The sequence below is a fragment of the Poecilia reticulata genome, linkage group LG14 (genome assembly GCF_000633615.1).
Source record: "Poecilia reticulata strain Guanapo linkage group LG14, Guppy_female_1.0+MT, whole genome shotgun sequence".
NCBI classification, from domain to species: domain Eukaryota; kingdom Metazoa; phylum Chordata; class Actinopteri; order Cyprinodontiformes; family Poeciliidae; genus Poecilia; species Poecilia reticulata.
In genome coordinates, this window is record NC_024344.1 from 5,094,473 (window position 1) to 5,121,214 (window position 26,742).

The following is a 26,742-nucleotide window of genomic DNA, read 5'->3' on the forward strand; positions in this document are numbered from 1 at the left end:
GTACAGTAAAGTTGCTGTTTTAGTGGTAGGTGACAGTAACAGTGATAAAGGCAAGATTTAAAAAATAAATATGATAAATGGCAGCATATGGAATGACAAATATTTAAGCATTTTTGCTGAATTAAAGCATGATTGGAACCAGTTGCGTAAACTTTATTTGTGATATTTAATATGCACTCTTAAACGGTGCTGTAAATACTGCTGCTGTTTTTGTGTTGAATCATCTCTTGAAATGCTGAATCATGCAAATCCCTGTGCTTGTCTGTCTGTTAGAGACATGTTTATGTTCTTTTCTAATCTTCTCTCCCCTTGCTTTTTCTGACACACTCCTGTACAGTACACACAGTTAAGTTCACATTGGCAGACACCTTACAGTTATATAATTTGGAAGCCCTAATGGATTAATTTGCTTGGAGTCGACCTGTTTTTTGCTAAATGAGATAAGTGCAATTTACTTTGAAGTTAAGCCATGTTAAGTTGTTTGACTTCCGCCAATTTCCACATCTGTGTTTATTTCTTTATGTGTGTTTTTGTGAGTGTGCACTTGTGTATGAGTAGGGGTCAGTGGGAGTGGTGGGTATGTAAGAGAGTGACCRCCAACCGTCTATATATAGTGCCTCCCTCCTCCTCTTGGCTCTCTCTCTGAACAGTGTTGAAATTCCAACCCAACTCTTCTGGTCGGACCTTCACAAGGATAAGATTCTGCTTAACTGCTCCAGACAACTTGAAGACAGCCACTTTTAGAGAATTGCTTCATTTCGCTTCTTCATTCCAATAGGATTCAAGGATTCAAAAGTCACAGGAGCTACTGTTCAGAGACGAGGTGGCAGGTTGGAGGCCGAACAGAAGCTAAAGTAGGAACTGACAATTTGACTGTGGACTCATATAACTGACAGGCAAGAGGCCCTGGACAGCCTCTGATCTTACCAAGCATTTGGAAATATTCTCAATCCCTGTTTGTAGAGACACCTGTCAACAAAATTAATTTGCACTTGCAATTTTTTTATTTTTTTATTTTATGTTTTAAAAGGATACCTTGATGCCATCGTCTCTTCTGAGACTGGGACTCTTTGAGATCTGAGGCGTCAAGCAACATTCACGTGGGAAGTGTCAATCTGGCTATGGCTTTTTCCAGTCTGGAATATCATTTGGAGTAAATTCGGGATAGACCTATCAATCCAGTTTTTGTGACATCTTTTTGCTCAATTTGGTCAAAGATGGAGCTCCACATTTTCAGCTTTGGTTAAACCGACCAATAATTAAAAACAGACATTAACATGATGTCTGTGATTTCAAGTGTGGTAGATTATTTGGGTAGTAAAGATAAATACCGTCTTGCAAGAAATTACATTTATAAAATTATGGAAGCTGACTTTTACTTTCAGTAAAGTCCAGTTGCTCCTCCATCTTACAACTTTGTCCCTTTTCCTACTCTGTACCTGTGCCTTTTGTCATTTACAACATGGAAGTCCCAACCAAATGGAGTAGAGCTAGTGTCATCAGCTTCATCAAAGGCCTTGGTAAGCTTGCATGGTCGTGCATTCATATGTACACGTGTGTGCATCCTGTGAGTGCTCAGGTTTCATCCAAACGGATGGTTGTATGAGGACAAGGTGGCTGTGCGCTCAGGGAGTTAGTTTTCACCTCTCCACTGAGTCAGGTCACATGGTCATGGAAGGTCAATTAAGACCTGACATTGTTGTTATCTGATATTGTATGTGTAGTGGCGGCCCAGGCCTTCTTGACATATGATAAATCATCAGGAGCTCAACATGAGCATAAATCCTCTTCATGGTGTAAGGAATGTTGATACTCTTTTCAATGTAATCTCAGAACATACCTCTTTTTCGTACATTTTTCTCTAATAGTTCTGACTTTTTTCTGTCCGTTTATTTTCTCTTCTCTTAAAAGCTAATGGTGTCCAGGCTTAACAGTGATGTAATCATGAGTGGGAATGAACTTCAGCTTAAAGTGATGTGTGTCTTTTTTTTCTCCATCTGTCCACGCTAACGTGTTTCACTGTTAAACTTGGACGACAAAATGTATTCTTAGATAGAGCAGATTTTCACATAGTAGGAAAAGTTTGATCAAATGACAGATTAAGCTCAAACATTTGAGGCCAGTGTTTTAAAGACCAGCAAAAAATATATTCAACATCTTATATTGAGACAGTCCAAACCAGCTTGTATTCCTACTCTTGTCTTATTCTGATCACAAAATTCATAGTATTTTAAACACATTTTATGTAAGCGACCGACAATATGTGACATTATTCTGAATTGGACAATAAAGGATACACATTTTAAAAATCTGAACATTTTTATTTGTAATAATAAATTTTACGCAATTTATTATTCGCTAAAATAATAAATTGCATATTTATCACCTTTGCAGTACCCGTGACCACGTGTTGTCTTATATATATGTTCAGCCTATTGGATGGAGTCTCACAAAAGTTGATGCTCACACCTGACACCGATTGAGGTACCTAACAGTGAGGAAAATTATGATCTGATGTTACTGATATTGTCAATATTTAAAACAATAGTACTTTTGGGTGATTTTCAAATAACCTGAAGGCCTAACATGCATTTGTGTTTCCAATTTTCTTACAAAAACAACTTACGCTTAGTCAGATTTGATTAATTACATTTTTGAACATCAAATTTCAAGCTTTGCCGCACAAAATTGGATTCTTTGATTGGGCAATTCTGTTGTAACTTTGAGTTCATGTTTAGAGGTTTTGTTCTGTTGGAAGAACAACTCTAAACTCTAAATTTTCAGACTCCAAACAAGTCTGAAAATTTTCTCAGCCTCTCACAGGTTTTTCATGATATTGATTTCTTAGCTTCTATAAATATTAGATTTGTGGAGTAGACAACAAATAATTATCATGCCAACAGAAGACATTGTGCAACCTCAACCACGGATCGCTGCAGCTCATCCACTTGTCAGTTCTTTGTACCTTGATTAATGTTTCCTTGCTCAGCCTGTCAGTTTCGTTAGACAGCCATGTCCTGCTGGGTTGGCAGTTTTTCCATGTCCTTCCTATTATTTGATCATGAACAGTGATGAGATGTTCAAAATGTGAGGAATTGTGTTAGAACCTCATGCTGCTTTGTACTTCTTCAAAACTGTTTTCCTGTCTTCCTTGGTCTTCATTCTGTTCTTTGTTCACCAATATTTTACAAAATACCTTCGAGCCCTTTAAAGAACAGCTGTTTTTACTTTTGCAAGGCAACAAAATATAGCCCAGTTGGAAGTAAGTATATGGTAAAAATATGTTATAATTATTTTATTTGTTTCCTCAGCTTCTCCAGTGGGACTGAAGCCACCAATCCCGCCAGCCAGTGGACCGTTGGGAGAGAGGAAGGGTCCAGTCGTCATGGCGCCCGTTAACGTAGACCCTGAGAGCAAGCCGGGCGAGTTTGTCCTTAAAAGCTTGTTTGCAAACTTCACCTTGCTCTCCGAACGCAAGATTCGCATCATCATGGCGGAGCCGCTGGTGAGTGAGTTTAGATTGATTTTTCCCATACAGGTTTGCTTCTACTTTTTCTCCCTTTTCGCTCAGGTTACAGAATCAATAAATATGCATTTGGGCCATTTGACTGTATTATCTAAATCAACTTTTAGGAAGATCTTTGTTGACTAATATTTTTCATGACCTGCATCCTAAAATCTTTAGCATCCTGACTCTTATAAAACACAATCTAACTTGGGGAAGTTGAACAGAATTTTCAGTCTTTCTGATGAAATATTCCAGGATGGACTGAATATAAAAAGGGGGGAAGAATTTAATCAATCATGTAAACATTTATTTAGGAATATAGGTGAGCTAATTTGTATACGATGCAAATACCACAGAAACTTCCTCTTTATACATTTACATACCGTAAAAGTAGTTTTGAAGCAGAAGACCCAAGTGATCTGGAAGAGTGATACAATGAAAACATGTCTTTAATGTATCCTATTTTCTGGCTATATTTCCCAGAGTTTTGTGATTTATAGTCAGGTGCGACATATATATATTTTTTTCGTCTTAATGACGTATTTATTGACTCTTGCGTTAAATGTTCATTTATACTGACAGACGTAAACCAAAGAGTTAATTCCATCTGCAACTTAAAGAGAGGGGTCACTAATTATTAATTTTGTGCTACCATAGTAGTCAAAGCTGAAAAGCTGTTTTAGACACTCAACAGACAATTATCCAGACTTTGCCTAATAATTTCAAAGTTGTGTTATTTTTTTTCCATAACTTAGCTTTACATTTGCAATTCCATGTAAAAACAAATTAAGTAATTTGTCCTCGACTCTTTGCTCATTACCGTTTCCTTGGTTCCTACTTATTTCTAGGAGAAGCCACTTAACAAATCCCTGCAGAGAGGAGAAGACCCACAGTTTGACCAGGTGCGTCTTCCTCATATAGATTTCAACAGTCCTTCCCTTATGTGCTGCCATATATGTTGATACTTTAGTCATTTATTGTAATATATCAATTCACAAAAAGAGTGAGTCTATATTCCACCTGCTTTTCTGACCTCCTTCTGTGCAGCTGATCAGCACCATGAGCTCTCTGGCGGAGTACTGCCTCCCCTCCATCCTGAAGACTTTGTTTGATTGGTACAAGAGGCAGAACGGCCTTGAAGATGAGTCCCACGAATACAGACCCAGAGCCAACACAAAGTCCAAAAAGTGAGAAAGTAAAAACATCAAAAGCTGTCAGTTTAATGTTTCTACTTGCTTCGATCATTCACCAAAACTGGGAAGTGTATGGGTAATATTTTTAGCAAAAGTATTTCTAAATGCTTTTTCTGTGTATGGGCATTACTTTTAGAACATTAGGCGACAATGTTCCCTATTGTTTGAAAACAATGTACAAATAGACTTATTGTCACATTACACAGATAGGATTTCCCATAACATAATTCATTTAGATGTACCTGCATCACATCAGTTACTTTTTGTTTGGTCTAATTTTCACTATAAGGCAAAGTGGATTTCCTGTATAACATGTCAAGATTTATATACCCTTTTTGACCTCAGTTTAATGACAAAAATGTTTTAATTTTGAGACTTCTTCCTCCTTCCGGAATCTGAAATAAGGAGAATGTTAACTTCACATTAAACTACAAACCAGAAGGCTGCTGCTATTAATTAGTTCTTCTAGAATGTAGTGTGAACAACCAAATGGAAACATCATAAGTGCTTTTATGTTAATAGAGGTGTAAGAATAGAAACAGCAGAAGCATTTAAATGGACCCTCTTGCAGGAATCATACTGTAAAAAAAAACAGATGTGACAACTAATCATTGTTTCTCTGACTGTGTGTCCCTTAGTGATGAACAACAGAAGGACTACTTACTGGAGCGGAGGGACCTGGCAATAGACTTCATCTTTTCTCTAGTGCTCATTGAAGTCTTAAAACAGGTGAGGCTCATTTTAGAGTTTAACTAACTACTGAGACCTTACTGGATGTCTTCCTAACTCTGATGTCGTTTATAATGCAGCATAGAATCTAAAACAGATTCTATGCTGTTTTCTCATGGGGAAAATTTTGATTTTTTTTCCAGCATTTTTGACACATGGATATGACTTTTGACAATTCCAAGAAATCCCCAAAATAATATTAAATAATAAACCTGAAGATATAACTTTAAAATGTTGTTTAAATAAGTAGTTGGTGATGGGAAAACCAACTGCTTGTGCACATTAAGTGCACATGATGAGAACGTCCTTAGTCAGCATTTTGAAGCAAGTTTGTCCTGTTTAAACCTGAAACATATAATTCTGAGTGCTTCTTAAACTGGGAGTTAACATTACAAAACGGCAGAAAAAGCGAAAAGATCGTAGTAATTCATAATCCTAGTAAAGGATCTCCAAATAATTTGAAATCAACTTTTAATAAATGAAAATAGACTATATGTGGACGACATTCAAAACAATTCTTAACAGGCTGTAAGATGATAAAGGAAGTGTCTAGATTCCTAAAATATCACAATGGGACGTACAGTAGCTAGTAGTGAAAGTCTAGGTCTTTACAGTTCAGAAGAGAGTAAACAAAGTAAATTTTTAAACAAGGTTATCTTTTGGTGTAATTATGTCAATTTTCCTGTTAAAGAACTGAAAATCTAACAGAGTGTCGAAGTTGTTTCACAACTATTTCTTTGTGTTTCAAACATTCCAATCATATTAAAATATGCATGTTACATCTAATGAACAATTGGTCACTTTTCCTAACCTTAGAAAACCAATGACTCTTATGTTATTTGGACTAAAGATTAATTTGCTTAAACTAGCATTTGGCAAGCATTATTTATTGAATAATGTTACTTGTTTGCATCACATTTTAATCTGATATATTTTGTCTTTATCTTGTGATTTTAATGCAACATAATAAAATGGATTGTTGTTGAAAATGAGAATCTAACCTGGTGAAATAAGCGTTAAATAAATAAAATAAAATGTTTTTACTGAATTTACTTTTTTTAATTTTACATTTTTCTTATTGTGTTAATATATTGTTTTTCTAAATATTTTGTTTTCCAGCATCTTAGCATCTTGATTTGAAATTCAATAATACATGTATGTTTATTCAGATCCCTCTCCATCCTCTTTTGGATGGACTTATCCAAGAAGTCGTCAATTTGGCTTTCAAGCACTTCAAATACAAAGAAGGGTGAGTAGACTTAATACGAAAACCTTGGCTTTTACTGCATCTGTGTTGTCATCAAACATGATTTGCACTAATAATCCCAATTGTGGTTGCTTTTTAGGTATCTTGGGCCCAACACTGGCAACATGCACATAGTGGCTGACCTTTATGCAGAAGTAGTGGGAGTTGTTGCTCAGTCAAGGTACCGGATTTCACTTTTTTGATTATAGTCCAATAATCCGTCATGTTAAGCCATTGCCTTATGTGTCAGTGTGGACTTTGTAATTACAGTAGCAACATGACCTCAAGCTAACCCCATTTTCAGTAGTGACAAATGCTGTCTTACACACTTTAGCACAAGCGCTAAAATTGACAGCCATTTACTGTGTTCTGTTTGCGTGCGTGTGTGTGTGCGTGTGTGCGTGTGTGTTTGTGTGTGCGCGTGTGTGCGTGTGTGCGTGTGTGTGTGTGTGCGTGCGTGCGTGCATGCGTGCGTATGTGTGTGTGTGCGTGCGTGTGGGGGTGTGTGTGTGTGTGTTTATACACACATGGATAATAACGACACTCTAGATGATGACCCTCTAACTCTGTAACGTCTGTAATGAGAGAGTCCATTTTGCCTGAGGTTATTATCATTTAGTGTGGGTTGACAAAGCAGCTCAATGACTGCCACCAGACACAAAGCACACACTCTTTAGCACTATCATCAGTTTAAGTCAACACTCAGAAATCTAGTTGAGCAAACAAAGAATCTCTTCTGTTTGAGTGATAATGTTATACTTTAATAAGCGTCCAAAGTTGAAATCTCATTTCAATTGAAAGTTGGGTGAACAGATCCATAAGTAAATGTTTTATAGTCATGATCAGCAGGCAGGTATAGTATTGTTGTTGGATTTTTAACTTGGAACAATATTCTCACTGATAATAAAATAAATATATAAGTGTGCTGTGGTAGCGCAGGGGTTAAGCACAACCCACATATGGAGGCCTTAGTCCTCGACGCGGCCATCGCAGGTTCAAATCCTGGCCGCATGTCTTCCCCTTCTCTCATTTGATAGTTCATTTCCTGTCAATTAACTATCAAATTTTCTCTGTCAAAAATATACTTATCTACATTTGTCTGTCTTGTAAGCAAAGAAAAACTGTAGTAGTCCTCTTTCAGTCAGTTTATAAGAAAGCACAGCATCGAGGGTGGACGAGGGCTTACCAACTGCATGTTCATTACGCTTTGCTTCATGCAGAAAAAGAAAAACACTGGTGACTGCATCATTTTTGGGCTTTCTTAACAAATCACCCTTGACGTTAAACTTTTATATTGTCGGACCTGTGGCTATTTAAAACCTTTGATACTAGAAAGCAGCCGATGCCTATGTGTAGGTTCTTCCCAACAGTGTTGAAACATCTCAGAGTATGTGAGGAAAGCACATGTTCTTTTCCCTCTACATCACCCCTCCAGATTCCTTTCTAAATTTAGGCCAGCAGAGTGCTGTTGGTTAAATGCGTCAGGATCATGTGTAAATACACAAACACACACACTGAGCTCCGACCGAGCATAAAAAAATAACTTGTAAGTGTGTGTCGTGTGCACAGAAATATTAATATGTAAAGAGGTTTTGCTTGTTTTCAGTAATAATTCCAGGAACTGTAACCTCACTTGGGGGAAATGTAGAAATAGCACAGTTTGCTAAAACACCAGAGGCTACAGCAGTTATTCACATCTGGTCACTATTCCCTCTGCCAGGTTCCCAGCAGTGAGGAAGAAGTTCATCTCTGAGCTCAAAGAGCTGAGACAAAAGGAGCAAAGCACGTATGTCCTTCAGTCCACAATCAGCCTCATCATGGGACTCAAATTTTTCCGCATCAAAATGTACCCAGTGGAGGACTTTGAGGCCTCTTTTCAGTTCATGCAGGTAGGTTTCACAAAAACCATTTGCTAACTTTGTTGTTATTTACATACAATAAAAATCAGAAAAGCAACAATAACAATCTGTGTGTTTACTGACAGATGTAATCTTACTTAGCATCTGCTGGCATCTGGAAGCTGTGTTAAGCTTCCAGCTGACCGCAGTAATCAGCACTTAGGTGTCTGGTTTGGTTTGTCTTTTATGGCAATTGAGTTGTATGTTTTCTCCAATCATAATGGAGCTGAGATTTGAATTGATGACCTTGCATGAACATGTGTTTCGATCACTGATGCTGTTTCTTGCCTCGGGATGTCGGCAGGAGTGTGCACAGTATTTCCTGGAAGTGAAGGATAAAGACATCAAGCACTCATTAGCTGGACTCTTTGTGGAAATACTTGTACCTGTTGCTGCTGTAAGTGCATTCTGCTTAGCAGTTCAGCTACACATAATGTCACATTCTGCTAAAGAGCTTTTCTTACTAAATCTTGCAGTTTTGCATCTTTTGTGTTAATATCAAAGAAAATAGGATTCTGTGGTAATGAAGTTATAGGTATGAGGAAAAGTTGTTGTCTTTTTTTCTAAAGAAAACTCTGCATCATTGTTTTTCTCCCAGACTGTGAAGAATGAGGTGAATGTTCCCTGCTTACGAAATTTTGTAGAGAGTTTATACGATACCACTCTGGACCTCTCCTCTAGGAAGAAGCACTCTCTGGTAGGTTTCTGACCGTATTCTGTTTCAATACTGCTCATCTCATTTCATCTCTTCTCTATTACCAACAGTTACTTAGAGCACTTATGGTAGCTCTCCAACATGTGGACTTTCATCGCTCAATGAGGAGTGGGTTGAGAGATTAAAGAAGGGCAGAGTGATGCAGGGAAAGCTAACTTTTAAAGCCGGTTTGGAATCATTAAACCACATCACGTAGCTAGCTGTTGGAAGCAGCACAATAGATGTAGCAGCACATTTCCAAAAACATAAAGAAAACAATAAACCATTTCAGTCGACATACACTGGTCAGAAATTTAACTTATCTGCTGCTAGTTTTAGCTAATTCTGATTTTACTTTAAGGATGTTAAATAACATCCTATTTGCTGTCTTCGTCATATGTAGTTTGTAGTAAAATAAAACATGAATATCTGACAAACAACTTGGCTTCCTGTTATTTGCATCTATTAATGCAACCATTAAAGCTCCTTACACATTTTGTGCTTTTTCTCGATTCATTTTTAAACATCTTACTGATGGTGAAAAGCATTTGACGTGTTTAAATCGGAGTGAGTTTTTTGTTATATTTTTTTTCCAACCATCGGATTATATCCCACGGTTATTTGACTGGCGTAACTGCTAACAAGCAACGTCACAGAGCTGCTGTGTTGTATTGTTGTTGCATGCTGCTGATAACTGCTATTTTAGTTATCTACCTGGGTTCGTTGTTCTGCTGCAGCAGACACCCATTTTGTCTGGGATACAGAAATGCCACTCCGTTGGTACGCACGCTTATTTCTACAAATTCTCTACATACCGTAGCCAACTTATGCAGTCAAGCTTTTACACACCCCTTTTCAAACAATACTTTTTTTTTCATGTATTTCCGAATGAGCATTACTGTGCATTCATGCCCACTAACAATAACCTGCAATGACAGATAGCAGAATGGACAGGCATGACAAACATGGCAGCAATGTAGAGCATTTCTCTAATTGTTTTGGGTTTTACATTCTTGAGAAGCTAAGAATGAGAAGAGGCATTGAAATGAGTTAGAGATTTGGAAAACAAATGCCTTCAGTGATGAGCAGTGTCAGGTATATGATGGATTTTAAAGGTAACATTTACAAAACCATTCAAAAGGAGGTTTTATCTGGACTAACAGGGATCATTTGTAAGACAGAAATTATGTCTATGCAGTCTGCATTCAGTAATAACTTAAACTAAACAGCAAGTTCATGATTGTTGTTGTTGATGTTAGTGTTATTGCTGCTTTAATAGAACATGTGAAATTAGATCTTTTTTTTTTGTCGTGATTCCTCTTCTACATTAATGATCTGTGATGTAACGTCTCTCCCCATATCAGGCTCTCTATCCTTTGGTGACGTGCCTGCTGTGTGTCAGTCAGAAGCAGTTCTTTCTCAGCCGATGGCACATTTTCCTAAACAACTGCCTCTCAAACCTCAAGGTCAGTTTTCTGCAGCATCATGCAAATGCAGCTTCTATTGCACTGACTTGCAAAAGTATTCACACACCTTTAATTTTTCCACATTTTGACACATCACAGCCATAAACCTTCATGTATTTTATTGATAGATCAACACAAAGTAGTTCTGATTTGTTAAACTTAAATTCTGTTGTTCGGTTTTTTGTATCCTGTCATTTCAACTCTGTACTCCCTGAAAAAAAAAAAAGCCTGTTTCAGGTATTGAAGCAAATTTGTTGTACTTCTACCTTTTGATGAAACAGCTTCAGTCAGATTTTTCTATGTGCTGTTTGTTGCTTGAAGTTAGGAAACTGAAACATGACAACATTTTGGAAGAAGCTCTTGCTTGCTAGCTGCTATTTTGAGTTTTATGCATTTCAACGAGAGACGGTGGGCTGACGTCACTCACCCTATTTACAGGGAGAGGATTATTGAGGAATCCCCTGTTCATTTGGAAGAATCTGTCACCATGGTGACAAATTTGTCATTTGTAAAAGAGTGAACAGAAAAAAGATGTCAATAAATGTACTTTTTCCATTTGTCACAAACTATGTAGTTGACAGCTTTGTTCTGATCAAATGAGACTGAAATTAAACTTTTTGGCCTACATACAAAACATTGTTTCGGCATCAAAATGAAGACGCCATCCCTATTGTGGAAACAAATAGGGATGCTGCATTGTCTTGCTTTTGCAGCAACAGAGCAGTTTATCAGACTTGATGGAGTAAAATGTGTGACTGCAATAAGACAAAATATGAGGAGGTTACTTTTACAAGCCTCTAAATCTAGTTTTTCTTTGTTTTGTGATCAATAGCATGTTAACTTACAGTGTAACGACTGCATGCCACGTTTCTGCCTTTGAAAGAAAGACAGTATGTACACTTAACACACCTAAATGCCACAATAGCGCCACCTCCTTTATCTGTAAAATCAGTGTCTGTTGCCTCAAGCAAACCGCGGTAGACTGATATGCAAATGATTAAAAAAACCGTCACAACAAAAGCCTGTAAAACGTCATGACTAACAGTTATCACTTTCGTGTACAGAAAAAAATAAGTGCTGCAGGATTTCTTTTTAGGATCCATTTAGAAAGTGTAAATAAAAAGAGATGTAAAATCATCGACACAATGAAAGATGTTTTTGTGTTTTTCTGCTTGTTAATATAGAACAGAGATCCCAAGATGGCACGTGTGGCTCTAGAGTCACTCTACCGCTTGCTGTGGGTCTACATGATCCGGATAAAGTGTGAGAGCAACACTGCAACCCAGAGGTAACAGTTGTATGTAGTTACAATCCTCAGCATAACTGTAAATCTATTGTCTCATCTGCATTCTTCTTTTATGTTATTAATGTGATTTGACTCCTTTATTTTTCAACTGTTTTGGTTTCTGGATTCTGTAAAGACGAGACAAAACAAATTGTTCTTACTAATATTTCTCTGCCTGTCTCTTTTAGCCGTCTGACGTCCATCACCTCCACATTGTTTCCTAAAGGGAGTCGTAGTGTTGTGCCCAGAGACATGCCCCTCAATATCTTTGTCAAGATTATCCAGTTTATTGCTCAGGTGTGTATTGAATAGGTAACTTTTTGTAGTGCATTTTGCAAAATGCATTTATCTTAAAAAATTGACAAATTCTTGTATTTCTCTGCATGTTTAGTTTGAAAAATGTTTAAAAAATTCAAGCTACAGTCTCTGAAAATAGCTCATTATACAGTAAACAGTCTGTTTTGTGAAAACTTTATTGGACTAACAGTATTCTTTTTATGTTTGCTCTATAAATACTAACATGTTTTTACAATACACTTTTCACTAAAGACTACACTCCTGTATTGAATGTTATTAGTTGTTAATTGAAGAAGTAATTATTTTCATAATTTCTTTAGGTTTTAGATTGAAATCAAGAAGGTTACAGAAAGTTTAAGACAACTTTTAGAAACCCTACATTTTATTTTTTAAGGAGCAATGTTTAAACAATTGGAGGCACAAATAAAACCAGAAACAACATTTAAAAAAAGTTTGCCTTTTTCTCCATTTATCTCTTTAATGATTTTGACTTCTATGAATTTTTACTCTGCATTGCTCTAAATACAGTGTTATTGATAAATAACATTAAATATGGTTTTAACCAGTGTATGAAGGACATAAAAGCTAGAGAATAAATACTCCCAGTTTCTATCTTCATGTGTTACTCTCTTTGAAAGGCCACGTCCCTTTTTACATGTTTTTGTAATCACACTCACGTTTCAGATAATCAAACTAATGTCAGTATCAGACAGAGTTGCTCTATTTTTAACAGTCGGGCTGCAAAATATTAGGAAACTGGGTTTTCTTTGTTATTGCAGGTGAGGCAGCAGGACATGTTTAACCATTGTGTGTAGCCTCATCATCAGCTTTCACGACTCTGAAATGGTTAATTTTAAGTGTTTGCGCTTAATGTGGATCAGCTGTCAGAAGCTCACCAATAAAAATGGCAAATAAGAGCAGCATGTTTTTCCTTCTTGTAGGAGAGACTGGATTTTGCCATGAAGGAGATCATTTTTGACCTTTTGAGTGTTGGGAAACCTGCCAAAGCCTTCAGTCTGAACCCAGAGGTAAGGAGAGCAGACACAAGTGTTCAGACATTTGAACTCTACTACGCAACAGTGCAACAGTGTATCTCTGGCATTCCAGCTGTTATTCTAGTTAGGTTGAGAACAATATGTTCTCTGTTGGAGCCCTGAATTTTTTTGTACCTGGCTAACGACAATTTACTTGTGCAGCTGTAGGAAAAGCTTGAAGTTAGTTTCTTTTAGATGCGGTCTATCCTTTTGCTTTGAACGTCACAATGCTCTGCAGCAGGTTTTACATTAATCAACCATATTTACAACTTCAGTTAAGTAGTATAGTAATTCTCTATTGCTGTTGTTACACTCTTTACAATTAGCTTCCAACTGCTGTTGTCCACCCTGCAATTTAAAGACTACAAATGGTTTTTCTTTCAGCGTATGAACATTGGTCTGCGCGCATTCCTGGTGATAGCAGATGCTCTTCAGCAGAAGGACGGAGAGCCCCCAATGCCAAACACTGGAGCAACTCTGCCCTCTGGAAACTCTTTAAAGAAGAAGAAGACATATCTCAGCAAAACACTAACTGAGGAGGAGGCCAAGCTAATAGGTCTGAGTCTATCAGCAAGCTTTTACTCTGCTGTAATGGGAATGTTATTACCAACACTGCGATTCGTCTCCGTCTGCTCGCTGCAGGGATGTCGCTGTACTACTCCCAAGTGCGGAAAGCTCTGGACAACATCCTCAGACACTTGGACAAAGAGGTTGGTCGTTGCATGATGCTCACCAGCGTCCAGATGCTCAACAAAGAACCAGAGGATATGATCACGTATGCATCTAAGCCCTAGACTTCTCCGAATAATCAAGCTTTTATCAAAAAGAGTTATTGGTTCCTAATATCTTCTTGTTTAGCGGAGAGAGGAAGCCTAAAATCGACCTGTTTCGGACGTGTGTGGCGGCCATTCCCCGTATCCTTCCTGACAGCATGTCCAAACCAGAGCTTATTGACTTACTTTCACGGTAACTTTCAGACTGATTTTGTAAAACTGACTGAAAATGCTTTAAACATTTTAAAATAACTCATTAAGGACACATAAAAACTGTTGTTCTTCTCCTTTGCCTCAGACTTACAGTGCACATGGACGATGAACTTCGACTCATTTCTCAAAACTCCCTGCAGAGCCTCTTACTTGATTTCTCAGACTGGAGGGAAGACGTTCTGTTTGGTTACACACATTTCCTTTTACGTGAGGTACAGCATCTCTTAACTAAAACTATGCAAAGCCACCATATGCAACTTAAAACTTAGCATAAACTTAGTTTGTGTATGATAGAAATAGCCTTTTTATTATGTACAGTGCCTGCTGCATTTATTTGCACCCAGATAACAAAGTGTTTTTCTCTTTTCAACTTTTAGTTTATGTATAAAACACATTTTAAGACATTTCTTTGACTAAATCTTTTGGCATCCTGAGTAATTCCTTTACAGTTAATCTAACTGAAATAGTTTTATTCTTTTAACTTTTTCAAGTTAAGGAGGTTGAGGAACTTCTAATTAGAAATCAGATACTTTGTGTTTCCTGTCATACATATTATGTAAGATTATTGTCAATGTCAAATTTATTTATATGGCTGTTAAAAACAGATTAAAACTGCACTAAAGAGCTTTACAAAACAGTAACACAATTGGATATGTTGATGGAAAGAGAGAATAATAATAATAATAATAATAATAATAATAATAATAATAATAATAAGTAAATAAAAATATAATAATAATAATAATAATAATAATAAGTAAATATAAATATAATAAAACATAAATCATTAAAAAAGAAGACAATCTCCCTGCTGATTGTTCAAAACCTGCTCAAAAAAAGGCATTAGGCAGTATTTACATACCAGCTGCAACTCTGTAACAGGAGCTCAAATGAGACAAAAATTTAACAACCAGTACCAAGCAAAATTGTCTTGTAATTAATAAATACATTACATATGTTTAGAATAAATACTATATGTCGGTGTCTATCAATCAATCAATCAATCAAATTTTATTTGTATAGCACATTTCAGCAACAAGGCATTTCAAAGTGCTTTACATAAGTAAAATAAAAACTGCAAGTGACATTGAGAAATAAAAAGAAATTAGAAAGTAAAGATAAAAACATTAAATAGATAAAAAAAAAGATAAAAACATTATCCAATAATTTACCTTATGGGGTCTCCTCGAAAATAAGAGGCTCTACAAGCCTTTCCTTCTTTAGGACTTTAGTCAAACTGCCATTTGACAAGGACTCAAACCTTTAAAACTTCTTTACATAAAAAAAAAAAGGTAAAAACATCAAAACCCACACTCTAACCCTAATTTAGCCATAAGCAACTCTAAACAGGTGGGTTTTAAGTTGAGATTTAAAGGCACCCAGTGTTTCAGCTGTTTTACAGTTTTCTGGAAGTTTGTTCCAAATTTGTGGTGCGTCTACAAATATCCTTTGTGCTTGTTAGGTCCAAGACACCCATCAGGGTCTTCAGGATGCATCTGTCAAGCTCCTCCTGCAGCTGCTCACACAGTGGAGGCTCGCTCTGCAGCTCCAGGGGAAGATGCGAGGGGGAACTGATGTAAGGAGCAATGAAAGCCAGCTGGTTGTTGGTGTTTAATTTCTTAAAAACGCAACTAGATTAAGTGGAACTTGTTTTCTGCACGTGTGATATCCTAAAACGTGACTCTGTGGTCTCAGGAACAAAAGAAATGATTAGTTTCATTGATCTCTGGTTACAGTTGTACTGGTAATGCAAAATTAGTCAGTGTCTGAACCTGTTCTCTTTTTGTCTGTTCCTTCCTTCAGACCAGCCCCAGGCTTCCAGAGCGCAGCCCTCATTGCTCAGTGCTCCATGCGGTGGAGGGACTGGCGCTGCTGCTCCTCTGCTCGTGTCAGATCAGCACGAGAAAGCTAGCTGTCGGTGTGTTAAGAGAAATACGCTGCCTGTTTACTGCTCTGGGACATGCAGAGGTAAAGCACAAACAGCTTGACTCTTCAGGCAGCAAAAGCTGACGCTTCAGTTAGCATTCGATATTGGTTTAAATGTGAAAATGATATACATTTAAAGACCAGTCTTTGTATAGTAATATATTAAGAATTTGTTAGAAAATGGCTATTATAAAGAAAAAAATGCATAGAAGCACATAATTTACAAGATTTTATTAGTCATCCTGCAGTGACTTCTTTGTTGGTGTGATGGTGTTATATAAAGAGCTGATTATCTGAATGCCGCCCGCTACAGGATGATGACAAACCCATGATAGAGGTCTTGGACCAGCTGAGCCCCGCTGTAATGAACAGCTTTGTTCACGTGGCTCACTCTGACTCAGTGAGTGTTGATTAAAGTTACTACACTAGATCCAGCACAACCGAGTCTTACATTATTGAAACTGATCATTTTTCCTCTGCCTCAGTCGTTACCGCTCAGTCACCACGTTGACCTACAGTGGCTTGTAGAGTGGTCGGCTCGGCTGGTGAGCAGTTCATACGACGTGAAGAGTCCCAGCTACGTCTGGATCTTCGCACAATGTGTGAAGGACCCATGGGTGCTCTGCCTGCACATATTCCTGCGACAGGAGCACCTGCCCAAGCACTGCTCTACCGCACTGGGATACGCATGGCCCTACGTTTTCACACGCCTGCAGCTGCTTTTGCCTCTGGTTGACCCTAAGTATGATTCCACTCCAAATCATGAGCAGCAAAGAATGCTTAGTGGAATCTGAATAACTCCCTCTCTTTTTCTGCAGCAGCCCAGTTAATGCGAAGAAGACCAACACGGCAGGCTCCAGTGACAGCTACATTTCACTGTGGCGTAATTATTTGATCCTGTGTCTGGGTGTAGCCAAACCTAGCATCATGTCACCTGGCCACCTGAGGGCTTCCACACCTGAGATCACCGCCACCACCCCTGATGGAAGTGTTACTTATGACAACAAGGTGTGAAATATGTGTTTCTAATGATTCCCATAGCCAATTGTACCTCTGTTTGGTACCAAAGCTCTGTTTTGTGCCAAATAACAAACCATAACCATGGAATATGAACATATTTCTCTTTGTAGTTCAGTATTTTGATGAAATAATAATTATATGCTTCTATAATAGTCATTTAGGTCCATGTGGTACTGATACCTGTTTGGTTTTATTGAATCTTTCCTCCTGGTAGAAATTATTCATTGCAGTCATGTAAGCTTTGATTTTTGCGGCAGACTTTGTAAATTATTTTAAACTATTTGATGTCAACAGAGCACAATAGGGAAACCAATAAGATTTATCCTTTTTTTCCATATTAACTTTTTACTGAAAACTTTTTTATACAATCCATAAAAAATGTTATTTTTGAGTTCTTTTTATTTTCCATTTAAGTTATACGAAAAGATATAGTGCTATCAACAAAAAAGTATTTGTAATTTGATATTTTCATCATAAAAAAATCCTGGAACCTATTACTACTGCTGCTGAGTGATAAATGTGTGTATTTGTGTTGCAGGTCATAGGAACTCCCTCTGTCGCCTGGCTGTTAAAACAGCTTGTCCCACTGATGAGAGCTGAGAGCCTGGAGATCACAGAATCTCTGGTGTTGGGGTTCGGATGCACAAACGCTCTAGTCTTCAGGTATTTGAACACAAACAAGCACGCATCCACACCTTCAACTAAGCAGACCTTGTATCTTAAACGCTAGGCTCTGATTATGGACTTGAAATTGTTTCTGTGTGATCAGAAATCTGTGATTTGCATAAAGTGTGTGTTTTGTTTGTTAACTGTTGCTTTGTGGGCTGAAATTTAGCTTAAGCTAGGAGCATAGAGAACACATGGATTTACAATAGTGTGTTGCAAAAGGAAACACTCCTCTTGAACTTTAAAAAAAATGCTGTTACATGGCCTAAATACATGCCACACCTTGCAGATTTCTTTTGTAACTGATTGTGAACAGCATGTCTCATGTTCCTTCCACTTCACAATTTCTGCACTATTTGGTGGCAATTTGTCTCATAAAATCTCAATATCTTAAAGTTTGTGGGTGCTGCAGGGCAAAATGTTGAAAAAATCAAGAGGTATAAATACTTTCAAATGCACTGTAGATTCCAGTGAAATATTAGTCTCATGTTAGTGATAAGGCTGTTCTGACCTTAACACGGACGTGAGACAAACTCGATTACCAGTTACTATCCTGTCTGCATCCATTACTTACTCCCATCTGTCTCCACATTGCTGTCATAGCTTAAATAAGTTGCATACTTCTGTGATCCAAATGGAAGAAAAAAAAGCGTCACTGATGTGGAAGAGGAATTCTTAGCTTGAACGATTTCTTTTTTTTGCAAAGTGGAGGCAGCTCATTGCAAAAGGGAGATGCCTAACTATAAAAAGACAATCTAGTTTTAAAAAAGGTACTTATGTGATAAAGAGATAAAATTCTACCCAGACAGATTCACCTGTCATTGTTTTGTGGTATTCAGTTTTTGTTACATCTGATTTACAGGGAACTGGTTGAAGAACTCCATCCACTGATGAAAGAAGCACTGGAACGTAGACCAGAGGTAACACAGTCTCTAAGACGCACTCCAAAACATTAAAAAAGATTAATATTATTACTAATAAGCAGTTTCTGAAGAAACACTGCAAAAATGTAATTCTGCTAAACAATGGAGTAAAAAATAAAGCTTGTTCTGTTGTTAAAAAGCTCAGTAATCTGCCAGAGAATGGAGAAGCATTCATTCCACTTACAATATGGCAGCAGATAATGAATGTTTATGCCGATTACGCAGTGTGGCACCTTTTTTTACAGCAGCAGTAAACTGACACCAGCTTTTCCTCCTTTCAGAACAAGAAACGCAGAGAGAGGAGGGATCTCCTCAGGCTGCAGCTACTGAGGATCTTTGAGCTGTTGGCCAGTGCAGGAGTCATCAGTGACAGGTACCACGCACATTTCAGCTCCTGAGAAATGTAGTTACTCTGCCTTAAAAAGCACAATGCAAAGCTTTATGCATGTTATTATAATTTAAAGTGTTAGACAAACAACTTAAAATTTGTATTACACCATAACTATTAGTCATTCAGACAACTCATCTGGCCTATTTGGGATGAGAGATTGGCATGAAGAAATAAACTAAAAACCAATAATGAGAAATTAAGAAATTTGTAAGACTTGCAGCCACAAATCCAGCAAAAGATTTTTTTAAAGCGTGAGTTAACACTTCAATTTTTTGTTATTATTATTTAATCGTTGCTTGCCCTTTTTATTTAGGCTTTCATATTCTGACACACCCTTCTTTTAATTGTCTCTATTTCTACGATCTGCTTTCTCTTTCTTTTTCTTTGTCTAAAGCACCAATGGAGCTCTGGAGCGAGATTCCTTGGCACTAGGAGCTTTGTTCCTTGAGTATGTGGATCTAACCCGGATGCTTCTGGAAGCTGAGAATGAGAAAGAGCTGGATGTCCTTAAAGACATCAGAGCTCATTTCAGTGGGATGGTGGCTAATCTTATCCAGTGTATTCCAGGTAAGTCATTGTTTTGCCTCCCAATGGTTCTCTCTTTCAGTAAAAGTGTGGATTTTAATGATCTTACAGCAGCCTACGGTCTATACTTCTAACGCTCTCTCACCTGCGCAGTCCACCACAGGCGCTTCCTCTTCCCTCAGCAGTCGCTAAGACACCACCTCTTCATCCTCTTCAGCCAGTGGGCCGGACCCTTCAGTGTTATGTTTACTCCCCTCGATCGCTACAGTGATCGCAATCACCAGATCACTCGCTATCAGTACTGTGCCCTCAAGGTAAACAATCCTGAGTTTTTGCTCTTTTCCAGACTAATTTCAGAAAAATAAGCAGCAGCTTTGCTTTTATCTTCCAGGCCATGTCTGCAGTTTTGTGTTGTGGTCCAGTTTTTGACAATGTGGGTCTGTCCACTGATGGATATCTCTACAAATGGCTGGACAACATCCTGGCCTGTCATGACCTGCGGGTAAACTATTCTGCTGGCTTTGATATAAAGTCTCTGTGCTGTTTTCTATAGATATACCTTAATTAATAAAATTCTGTTTCCCTTAAGGTGCATCGTCTCGGGTGTGAAGTAGTCATACTTCTTTTAGAGCTGAACCCAGACCAAATTAATCTGTTCAACTGGGCTGTGGATCGCTGCTTCACAGGATCTCACCAACTGGCCTCTGGCTGCTTTAAGGCCATCGCCACAGTCTGCGGCAATAGGTCAGTAATCGTTCATTAGATATGACCTTCGTTGCTCGTATCAACATCAAACAAAATGTTTCGAGAAGTTATTAAACCTGTTTTCTTTAAACTGTCAAATTATATGTTGCTCTATTTATTTTTGTAGCTTACAGTGATTATCCATCTGGTAATAGTGTCTTGTCATTTTAACAGGAATTATCCATTTGACCTGGTGACTTTGCTCAATCTTGTGCTGTTTAAGGCCTCAGACAGCAACAGGGAGATATATGAAATCTCCATGCAGCTCATGCAGGTAAGGACGAGTGGGTTTTATTAGTGTTCATATAAATAGGTAAAAAGGAAATGGTGAAAGCCGAAACTTGACAGTAAAGGCTAAATGATGCGTGCAGGTGCTGGAGACCCGACTGTGTGCATACTCTAAGAGGATGGTGGAGCAAAAGCCGGGTAATATTTTGTATGGGACACACGGCCCACTACCTCCGCTCTACAGCGTCAACCTGTCTCAGCTCTCCATCCAGCTAGCCAGCATGTATCCCGAACTCACACTTCCTCTGTTTTCAGGTAAGTCTTTCATTGTTAATATGCACAATAGTCACAAAGTGCAACAATACAAATTAATCTTAACAAGGGTTGAGATCATATAATGCAGGAAATTAGTCAAATGTTCACGAAAAAGCATGTTTATGTTGTAAAAGAATTTTTTAAATAAAAGCTACAGCCTAAGTACTGGTCCAGGTGTAAACTGAAACTTTTATCCTCATCCCTTTATGTCCTGCTGTGCTATAATGTTTCAGCAGCAGCAGTGGATAACAAAACAGCAGCGCCAAAGTGTCCTTGACATGGAGTTTATTTTTCAATCTGTGATTATTTGTGTCTAACTTCCAACATACTGTATGGAAGATGTCTGAGACGGCTCTTAACTTTGTTTTAGCTCTTAAAATGAATCTATTTTCATTTTTTACTTGTAGCTCACAAGGATGAAATTAATTTCAATATCCAAAACCGAAAAATGCCAAGACAAAAAGTTAGCAAAAAGCAGCTGAGAATGTTTCACTTGCAATGACATCATTGCTTAGCAGAATGTCCACCCTAGTCATAAATATTTATGAAGTGTCCAGCCCCAGTTTTATTCTTCCAGTGAGAAAAAGGGAGTCAGCAGAAATATAATCAGAGAGCAGGACCTTAGAGACCTAACAGACCGGCAACAGACAAGTCAATTCTTTATTGTCCCTCTCGGGGACATTTTGTGCGCAGAAGCATTCAAGACAGTCAAGGCAAAACCCTATGCAGAGATGCAACTATGCAGAGAACAACTGCTTTTTTATTTAAGCTTATTTAAGCATAGGGACATCAGAGGACTTTTTTTTTGACAAAAGACAAAAATTTATAGTAAAAAAAAAAATTATCTATGAAAACCAATGCTGACAAATAACATCTGTGGTCTTCTTGATGGTCTGGCTGTTGACTCCCCAAGGAGCCATGCATTTCCTCCCTCAGCTTTGGGTTGTTCCCTAATTTGGAGCCAAGAATACAATTGATTCATAACCTGCCATAACTATTCAACATATTCTTTTTTTAAATGACTTTTTTGGTCATTTTCTGTCTGTCCCCAGAAAGCACGTCATCATCCATCTATATTTTATTTAGTTGCTTGTACAGGATATTATTCAGTTCTTAATGTTTCAAGATTCTTGGGGTTTGATATCCGGACTTAAAATTCATTTAACATTTTGAAATGGATCATTATTAATTATGTCCAGGTTTAACATCAAAAGTTTATGATTTTGTCTTGTCAGCCCTTCAGTTCACGCAGCTGTTTAGCCTTTTTATCAAAGAATAGAGTATTTTTAACACAATCTTCACTAACTGAAACTCGCAGAAACTCTGATTATATTCTCTGACATAATGTTTTTGTCATGCAGAGGTGAGCCAACGTTTCCCCACTACACATCCTAATGGCAGACAGATCATGCTGTCCTACCTGCTGCCCTGGCTTAGTAACATTGAGCTGGTGGATACGGGGCTCCTGCCTCCAGCTTCAAGCCCCTGCACGCCTGAGGAAGAAACCCGCAGTCAGACGCAGGGCATGACCCCCAGTCTGAGAGGGAACGGATGGGGGTCCTTGCAGGCGACGTCCTTGGTACTCAACAACCTCATGTTCATGACCGCTAAGGTATGAGGGTTCTTTGTTTTGCACAAACATTTACAATTCATCAACAGAATTAGACACATCTTTGGTGTTTACGTGATCAGTATGGAGATGAAGTTCCTGGACCTGAGATCGAGAATGCCTGGAATGCTCTGGTGTCCAACGAGAGGTGGAGCAACAACCTGCGAATCACTCTGCAGTTCCTTATCAGTCTGTGTGGCGTCAGCAGCGACACCACATTGTTGCCGTATGTAAGTAAAATATAAAATCCTACTATATGAGTTTCTTGAAGAAACCTTTTGAATGGACTCCTATCCAGCTTGGAAAAGTATGGAGATATATGGAATTTTGTTTTCATATTTATTTGGTCTGAATAAATATGGAAGAAGAAAATAAGGTATTAAAAAATAAATGTAATTATAGTCTTCTATTTATTCCCGCCCTGCATCTACTTCTTTGTTCCCAGTGTTTCTTTCTCCCTTATGTCTTTCATTCTTTTCTTTCTTCCTTGTTTTCTCACTTCTGTCCTTCATTTCTCCCCCCCCAAAGTATCATTCTCTGTATCATTTCTCTTGTTTCTTCTTTCACATCTTTCTCTGTCCTTCAAGTTCTTAATTCTTTTTATGCCTTTTCTTTTTCCTCTCTTTTTTCTTTCTTCCTTTCTTTTAATGCCTTCTTTCTTTCTCTCTTTCTGCCTTTCTTTTTCCTATTTCTCTCTGTTCTTTTACTTGTTAGTCTATTTTTCTATTCATTTTTTATGCCATTAATTTCTCTCCTTCCCTCTCTATGTAAGGGACTGACAACTCTGGAAATTTCAGTCTCGAAACTGAGCTAACAAATTCAGCAATCTTTCCAATTCTTATTGTGTTTCAGATTAAAAAAGTTGTGATCTACTTGTGTCGAAACAACACCATCCAGACTATGGAAGAGCTTCTGTTTGAGCTGCAGCAGACTGATCCAGTCAATCCTGTAGTTTTGCACTGTGACAATCCTCCCTTCTATCGCTTCGCTGCCAGCAGCAAAGCCTCGACTTCACAGACAGGTGAACAGATGGTTGTTTTGGGGGGGATTTTGTCTGTGTTATTGTGACAGAAAGTCTGTAGATCTGAAATCTATTCTTTATTTGCAGGCACCACATCCAGCAGCAACACTGTGGTGGCCGGTCAGGAGAACCTACCGGACACAGATGAAAATAAGCTGGTCAGAGAGAATGGAGAGCGGTTAGTTACATTTCCCTATACTGAGAGTCAAAGCGTCTCTAATCTTACTACAAATAGAAAAAAACCCCACAAATGACAGGAAAATGTAGAAACTTTGAGACTGATTTCCATCTTTAATGTCCTACATTCAGGAGGGCGAGGGCTCACAACAGGCTGGAGTCCCGCTACAGCAACAGCTCTGGAGGTTCCTATGAGGATGAAAAGAGTGAGTTACCTTATGACAGCATGTCAGTGTAAAAAGTCCAGAATCTAGGTTGTGTCTGGTCTTACAAAAGCAGGAGGTCATGTGGAAAGAATGTTAAAGAATCCGGAATATTTCTCCTTTTAGTCTAAAATATACACCACTCTAAAGCTTTAAGCAAGTTGTTACTATTCTGGTAAAACTCTCCAGGGTGAGTCAAAAATAGCTGTTGGGAATTCCCCTCACATTTTCAGAGTTCTTTGTCTTTTGCTATGTTTGGCAAATATTTTGTTTCTAAAATAAGGCTCATCTCGGTTAATATCTTTATGTGTTTGTTTTGAATGACCTCCATTCAGATTTTTAATCAAAGAAATATAATGACATTACCATATTACATTGGGTTTTATATAGCTATCCAATGTTTATTAGCGGTCAATGTGGTGCATTCACTGCTTACATACAAAGATAATTGATAACCAATCAGGACCTGTCAAGCCTAAAATCATCTAATCACCTTCCAACCTTTTGGTTCTTATTTACAATAGCTTACATGAAAAGTATACATCAGATAATCTGGTTTAACAGCATCTTCCAAGCAATTATATTTTAGAAAACTACTGAGCTTATAGGTTTTGCCTCTGGTGGTTGCCTGGAAACCGGTTCCAGCTGCAGTTAAAATAACATATAGTTGATTTATAATGCATTAATAATGTTTTTTGTTTTTTATCTAATCGTTGGCTGGGATTCTTTCTTATACTTACTTTTAAAAAAAGTACAAAAACATTGTCTCTAAATATAATGCCATCTATGAACATCCCTTAGCAGTAGTAGCTCTTGCAGGACTATAACACTGTAAAAATGAATGATTCTCAATAGTCCAAGTGCAGAAGGATGAAGTGTCCTTGATTTTATTTTTGATATTTTCTTTTTGTAGATGACCCTCTGCCACCATACGCTGGATGGCTTCTTGGTGTTTTGGAGACCAACCGGCCTCAGCCCTTACCCATGCCTGTTAACGGGGGCTGCTGGGCCCCTCTGGTAGACTACCTTCCAGAAACCATTACTCCCAGAGGACCTCTGCATAGGTATGCACATGTTGATTGGAATCTCAAACCAGTGGCACAAAAAAATGGGTATGCACTAGATGTGCAGCACTAAAGGAGGCTCCAAAGCAGTGGTGTAAAAATGTTTTCTAGTCGGCATTTTCCGTGTTCAGCAATTGTTTGTACTTATATAGCTGATGGGAGCAATAACAGAAGCATAGCCTTCCTTCACCTCTACTCCTGTCCACCACTCACTCAACACACTAGAAGCATTAGGCAGAAACCAGATAAACCAGATGTTGTTTATATAGTTATTATTTAGGAGGATTTGCCATGTTTTGTTTCCCACTTGCCTAAACCTTTTATTACAACACAGTGCAACAGACGGGACTGTTTAACTTCGAGAAACTTGAGAATCATAAGCTTCACTTTTGCTTCTTACCAGGTTTTCCTGTTTAATTGTTTCCTGTTCAAAGAGAAGCTTAACAAGTTCCAGCATGAATCATGCTTACAATCAGTTTTGACCATCAGACTTAATTAGTTTTCACTGAGTAACAAATGCACCTGGCTAAAGTTACTTCCTTGTTTAACCTGTTGACACACATCTCTTTGTGCCAGAAATGAAACTGTAACAGGCTTGTGATTGTTTTTTTTTTTTTTTGTAGTTTTGATTCAACAATTATATTGTTTTATCATGTATGAAAGAGAAATTAAAGAGTGCAGAGAGCTACGCTAAGTTGCAAAGGTATTCACACGCCTTTGGTATATTTTAGTAGGACCTTTTGTGATAGACCAATACAAAGTAGTGCATTATTATAAGGTGTGAGGAAAATCTGTTTGTTTTTTGGGGGGGTAGGAGGGCTGAGCGAATCTGACACTAAATAAACAACCAGTTACTGTAAAAGGGTTTTTGTTAATAATTATTCTAAGAAAGGTCCAGTTGAAGTCCAATTGAATACAACCTTTTCACATTAAGTAGAATTACCAAGGGACGTTGGAGACCTTTGTAAGAGTGTTGTGTGTGAAAAGAGAAAAAATAAAATGTTCATTAGTTTTGCCCTCATGATTCTTGCCTGTGCGTTGGCCTTTAGGTGCAATATTGCTGTCATCTTTATGACTGAAATGGTGGTGGACCACAGCGTGAGGGAAGATTGGGCGTTGCACCTGCCCCTGTTACTTCACGCCCTCTTCTTAGGTGGGTGTCTGCAATACGCACAGCTTTGATCTGCTTTGACCTGATTTATACAAAACATCTTAAAAGCTCGTAGCTTTTAATTACAGAGTTAAAGGTGGAATGAATGGAACATTGACCTAAAAAGATAAAAATATGTTTCTGATCATTAACATTATTGTTTAAAACCAGCAAAACAGTCTGTGAGGTGTTATTCCTTATATCAGATATGGAGCTTCTACCATCATTTCATTTCATCTCCACGTAAATTAATAAGCTGTTTTCTACTAGGCAGACAAACACATTCTGTATAAGTATAAAGACAAACCTTAGCTGCCAGGTTTGTCACTGTTAGACCGTCTTCTTAACGAAATACAAACATCAGATAAATACTGTTGTCATTTTGTGCTGCCATAGAAAACTAGAATGCACTTCAAAGCTTATGCATTCCTGTATTCATTTATC

The 26,742-nt window shown here is 37.9% G+C and overlaps 1 protein-coding gene across 7 annotated transcripts in view; it reads left to right on the forward strand.

The window, feature by feature from the left end:
* Positions 1-26,742, forward strand: part of fryb (furry homolog b (Drosophila)) — a 59,078-nt gene that overhangs the window by 18,135 nt on the left and 14,201 nt on the right. For 6 of the 7 annotated variants that reach the window (XM_008427342.1, XM_008427336.2, XM_008427333.2 and 3 more), the window contains exons 2-39: positions 3,312-3,505; positions 4,357-4,410; positions 4,556-4,695; positions 5,340-5,430; positions 6,600-6,679; positions 6,777-6,857; positions 8,397-8,565; positions 8,879-8,971; positions 9,173-9,271; positions 10,633-10,734; positions 11,919-12,022; positions 12,208-12,316; positions 13,258-13,344; positions 13,735-13,906; positions 13,993-14,125; positions 14,209-14,316; positions 14,422-14,548; positions 15,799-15,912; positions 16,140-16,304; positions 16,576-16,662; positions 16,748-17,004; positions 17,081-17,270; positions 17,821-17,945; positions 18,811-18,868; positions 19,153-19,244; positions 19,657-19,829; positions 19,941-20,101; positions 20,179-20,289; positions 20,377-20,531; positions 20,706-20,805; positions 20,903-21,074; positions 22,436-22,686; positions 22,767-22,913; positions 23,536-23,704; positions 23,792-23,882; positions 24,014-24,087; positions 24,998-25,148; positions 26,198-26,301. In XM_008427342.1, coding sequence (XP_008425564.1) covers positions 3,386-3,505; positions 4,357-4,410; positions 4,556-4,695; positions 5,340-5,430; positions 6,600-6,679; positions 6,777-6,857; positions 8,397-8,565; positions 8,879-8,971; positions 9,173-9,271; positions 10,633-10,734; positions 11,919-12,022; positions 12,208-12,316; positions 13,258-13,344; positions 13,735-13,906; positions 13,993-14,125; positions 14,209-14,316; positions 14,422-14,548; positions 15,799-15,912; positions 16,140-16,304; positions 16,576-16,662; positions 16,748-17,004; positions 17,081-17,270; positions 17,821-17,945; positions 18,811-18,868; positions 19,153-19,244; positions 19,657-19,829; positions 19,941-20,101; positions 20,179-20,289; positions 20,377-20,531; positions 20,706-20,805; positions 20,903-21,074; positions 22,436-22,686; positions 22,767-22,913; positions 23,536-23,704; positions 23,792-23,882; positions 24,014-24,087; positions 24,998-25,148; positions 26,198-26,301 — 4,816 coding nt within the window. In that variant the 5' untranslated portion in view covers positions 3,312-3,385. Of the gene's footprint in view, positions 1-674; positions 1,521-3,311; positions 3,506-4,356; positions 4,411-4,555; positions 4,696-5,339; positions 5,431-6,599; positions 6,680-6,776; positions 6,858-8,396; positions 8,566-8,878; positions 8,972-9,172; positions 9,272-10,632; positions 10,735-11,918; positions 12,023-12,207; positions 12,317-13,257; positions 13,345-13,734; positions 13,907-13,992; positions 14,126-14,208; positions 14,317-14,421; positions 14,549-15,798; positions 15,913-16,139; positions 16,305-16,575; positions 16,663-16,747; positions 17,005-17,080; positions 17,271-17,820; positions 17,946-18,810; positions 18,869-19,152; positions 19,245-19,656; positions 19,830-19,940; positions 20,102-20,178; positions 20,290-20,376; positions 20,532-20,705; positions 20,806-20,902; positions 21,075-22,435; positions 22,687-22,766; positions 22,914-23,535; positions 23,705-23,791; positions 23,883-24,013; positions 24,088-24,997; positions 25,149-26,197; positions 26,302-26,742 lie in introns of those variants that run through there. The other variant, XM_008427341.2, reaches the window with a different exon arrangement.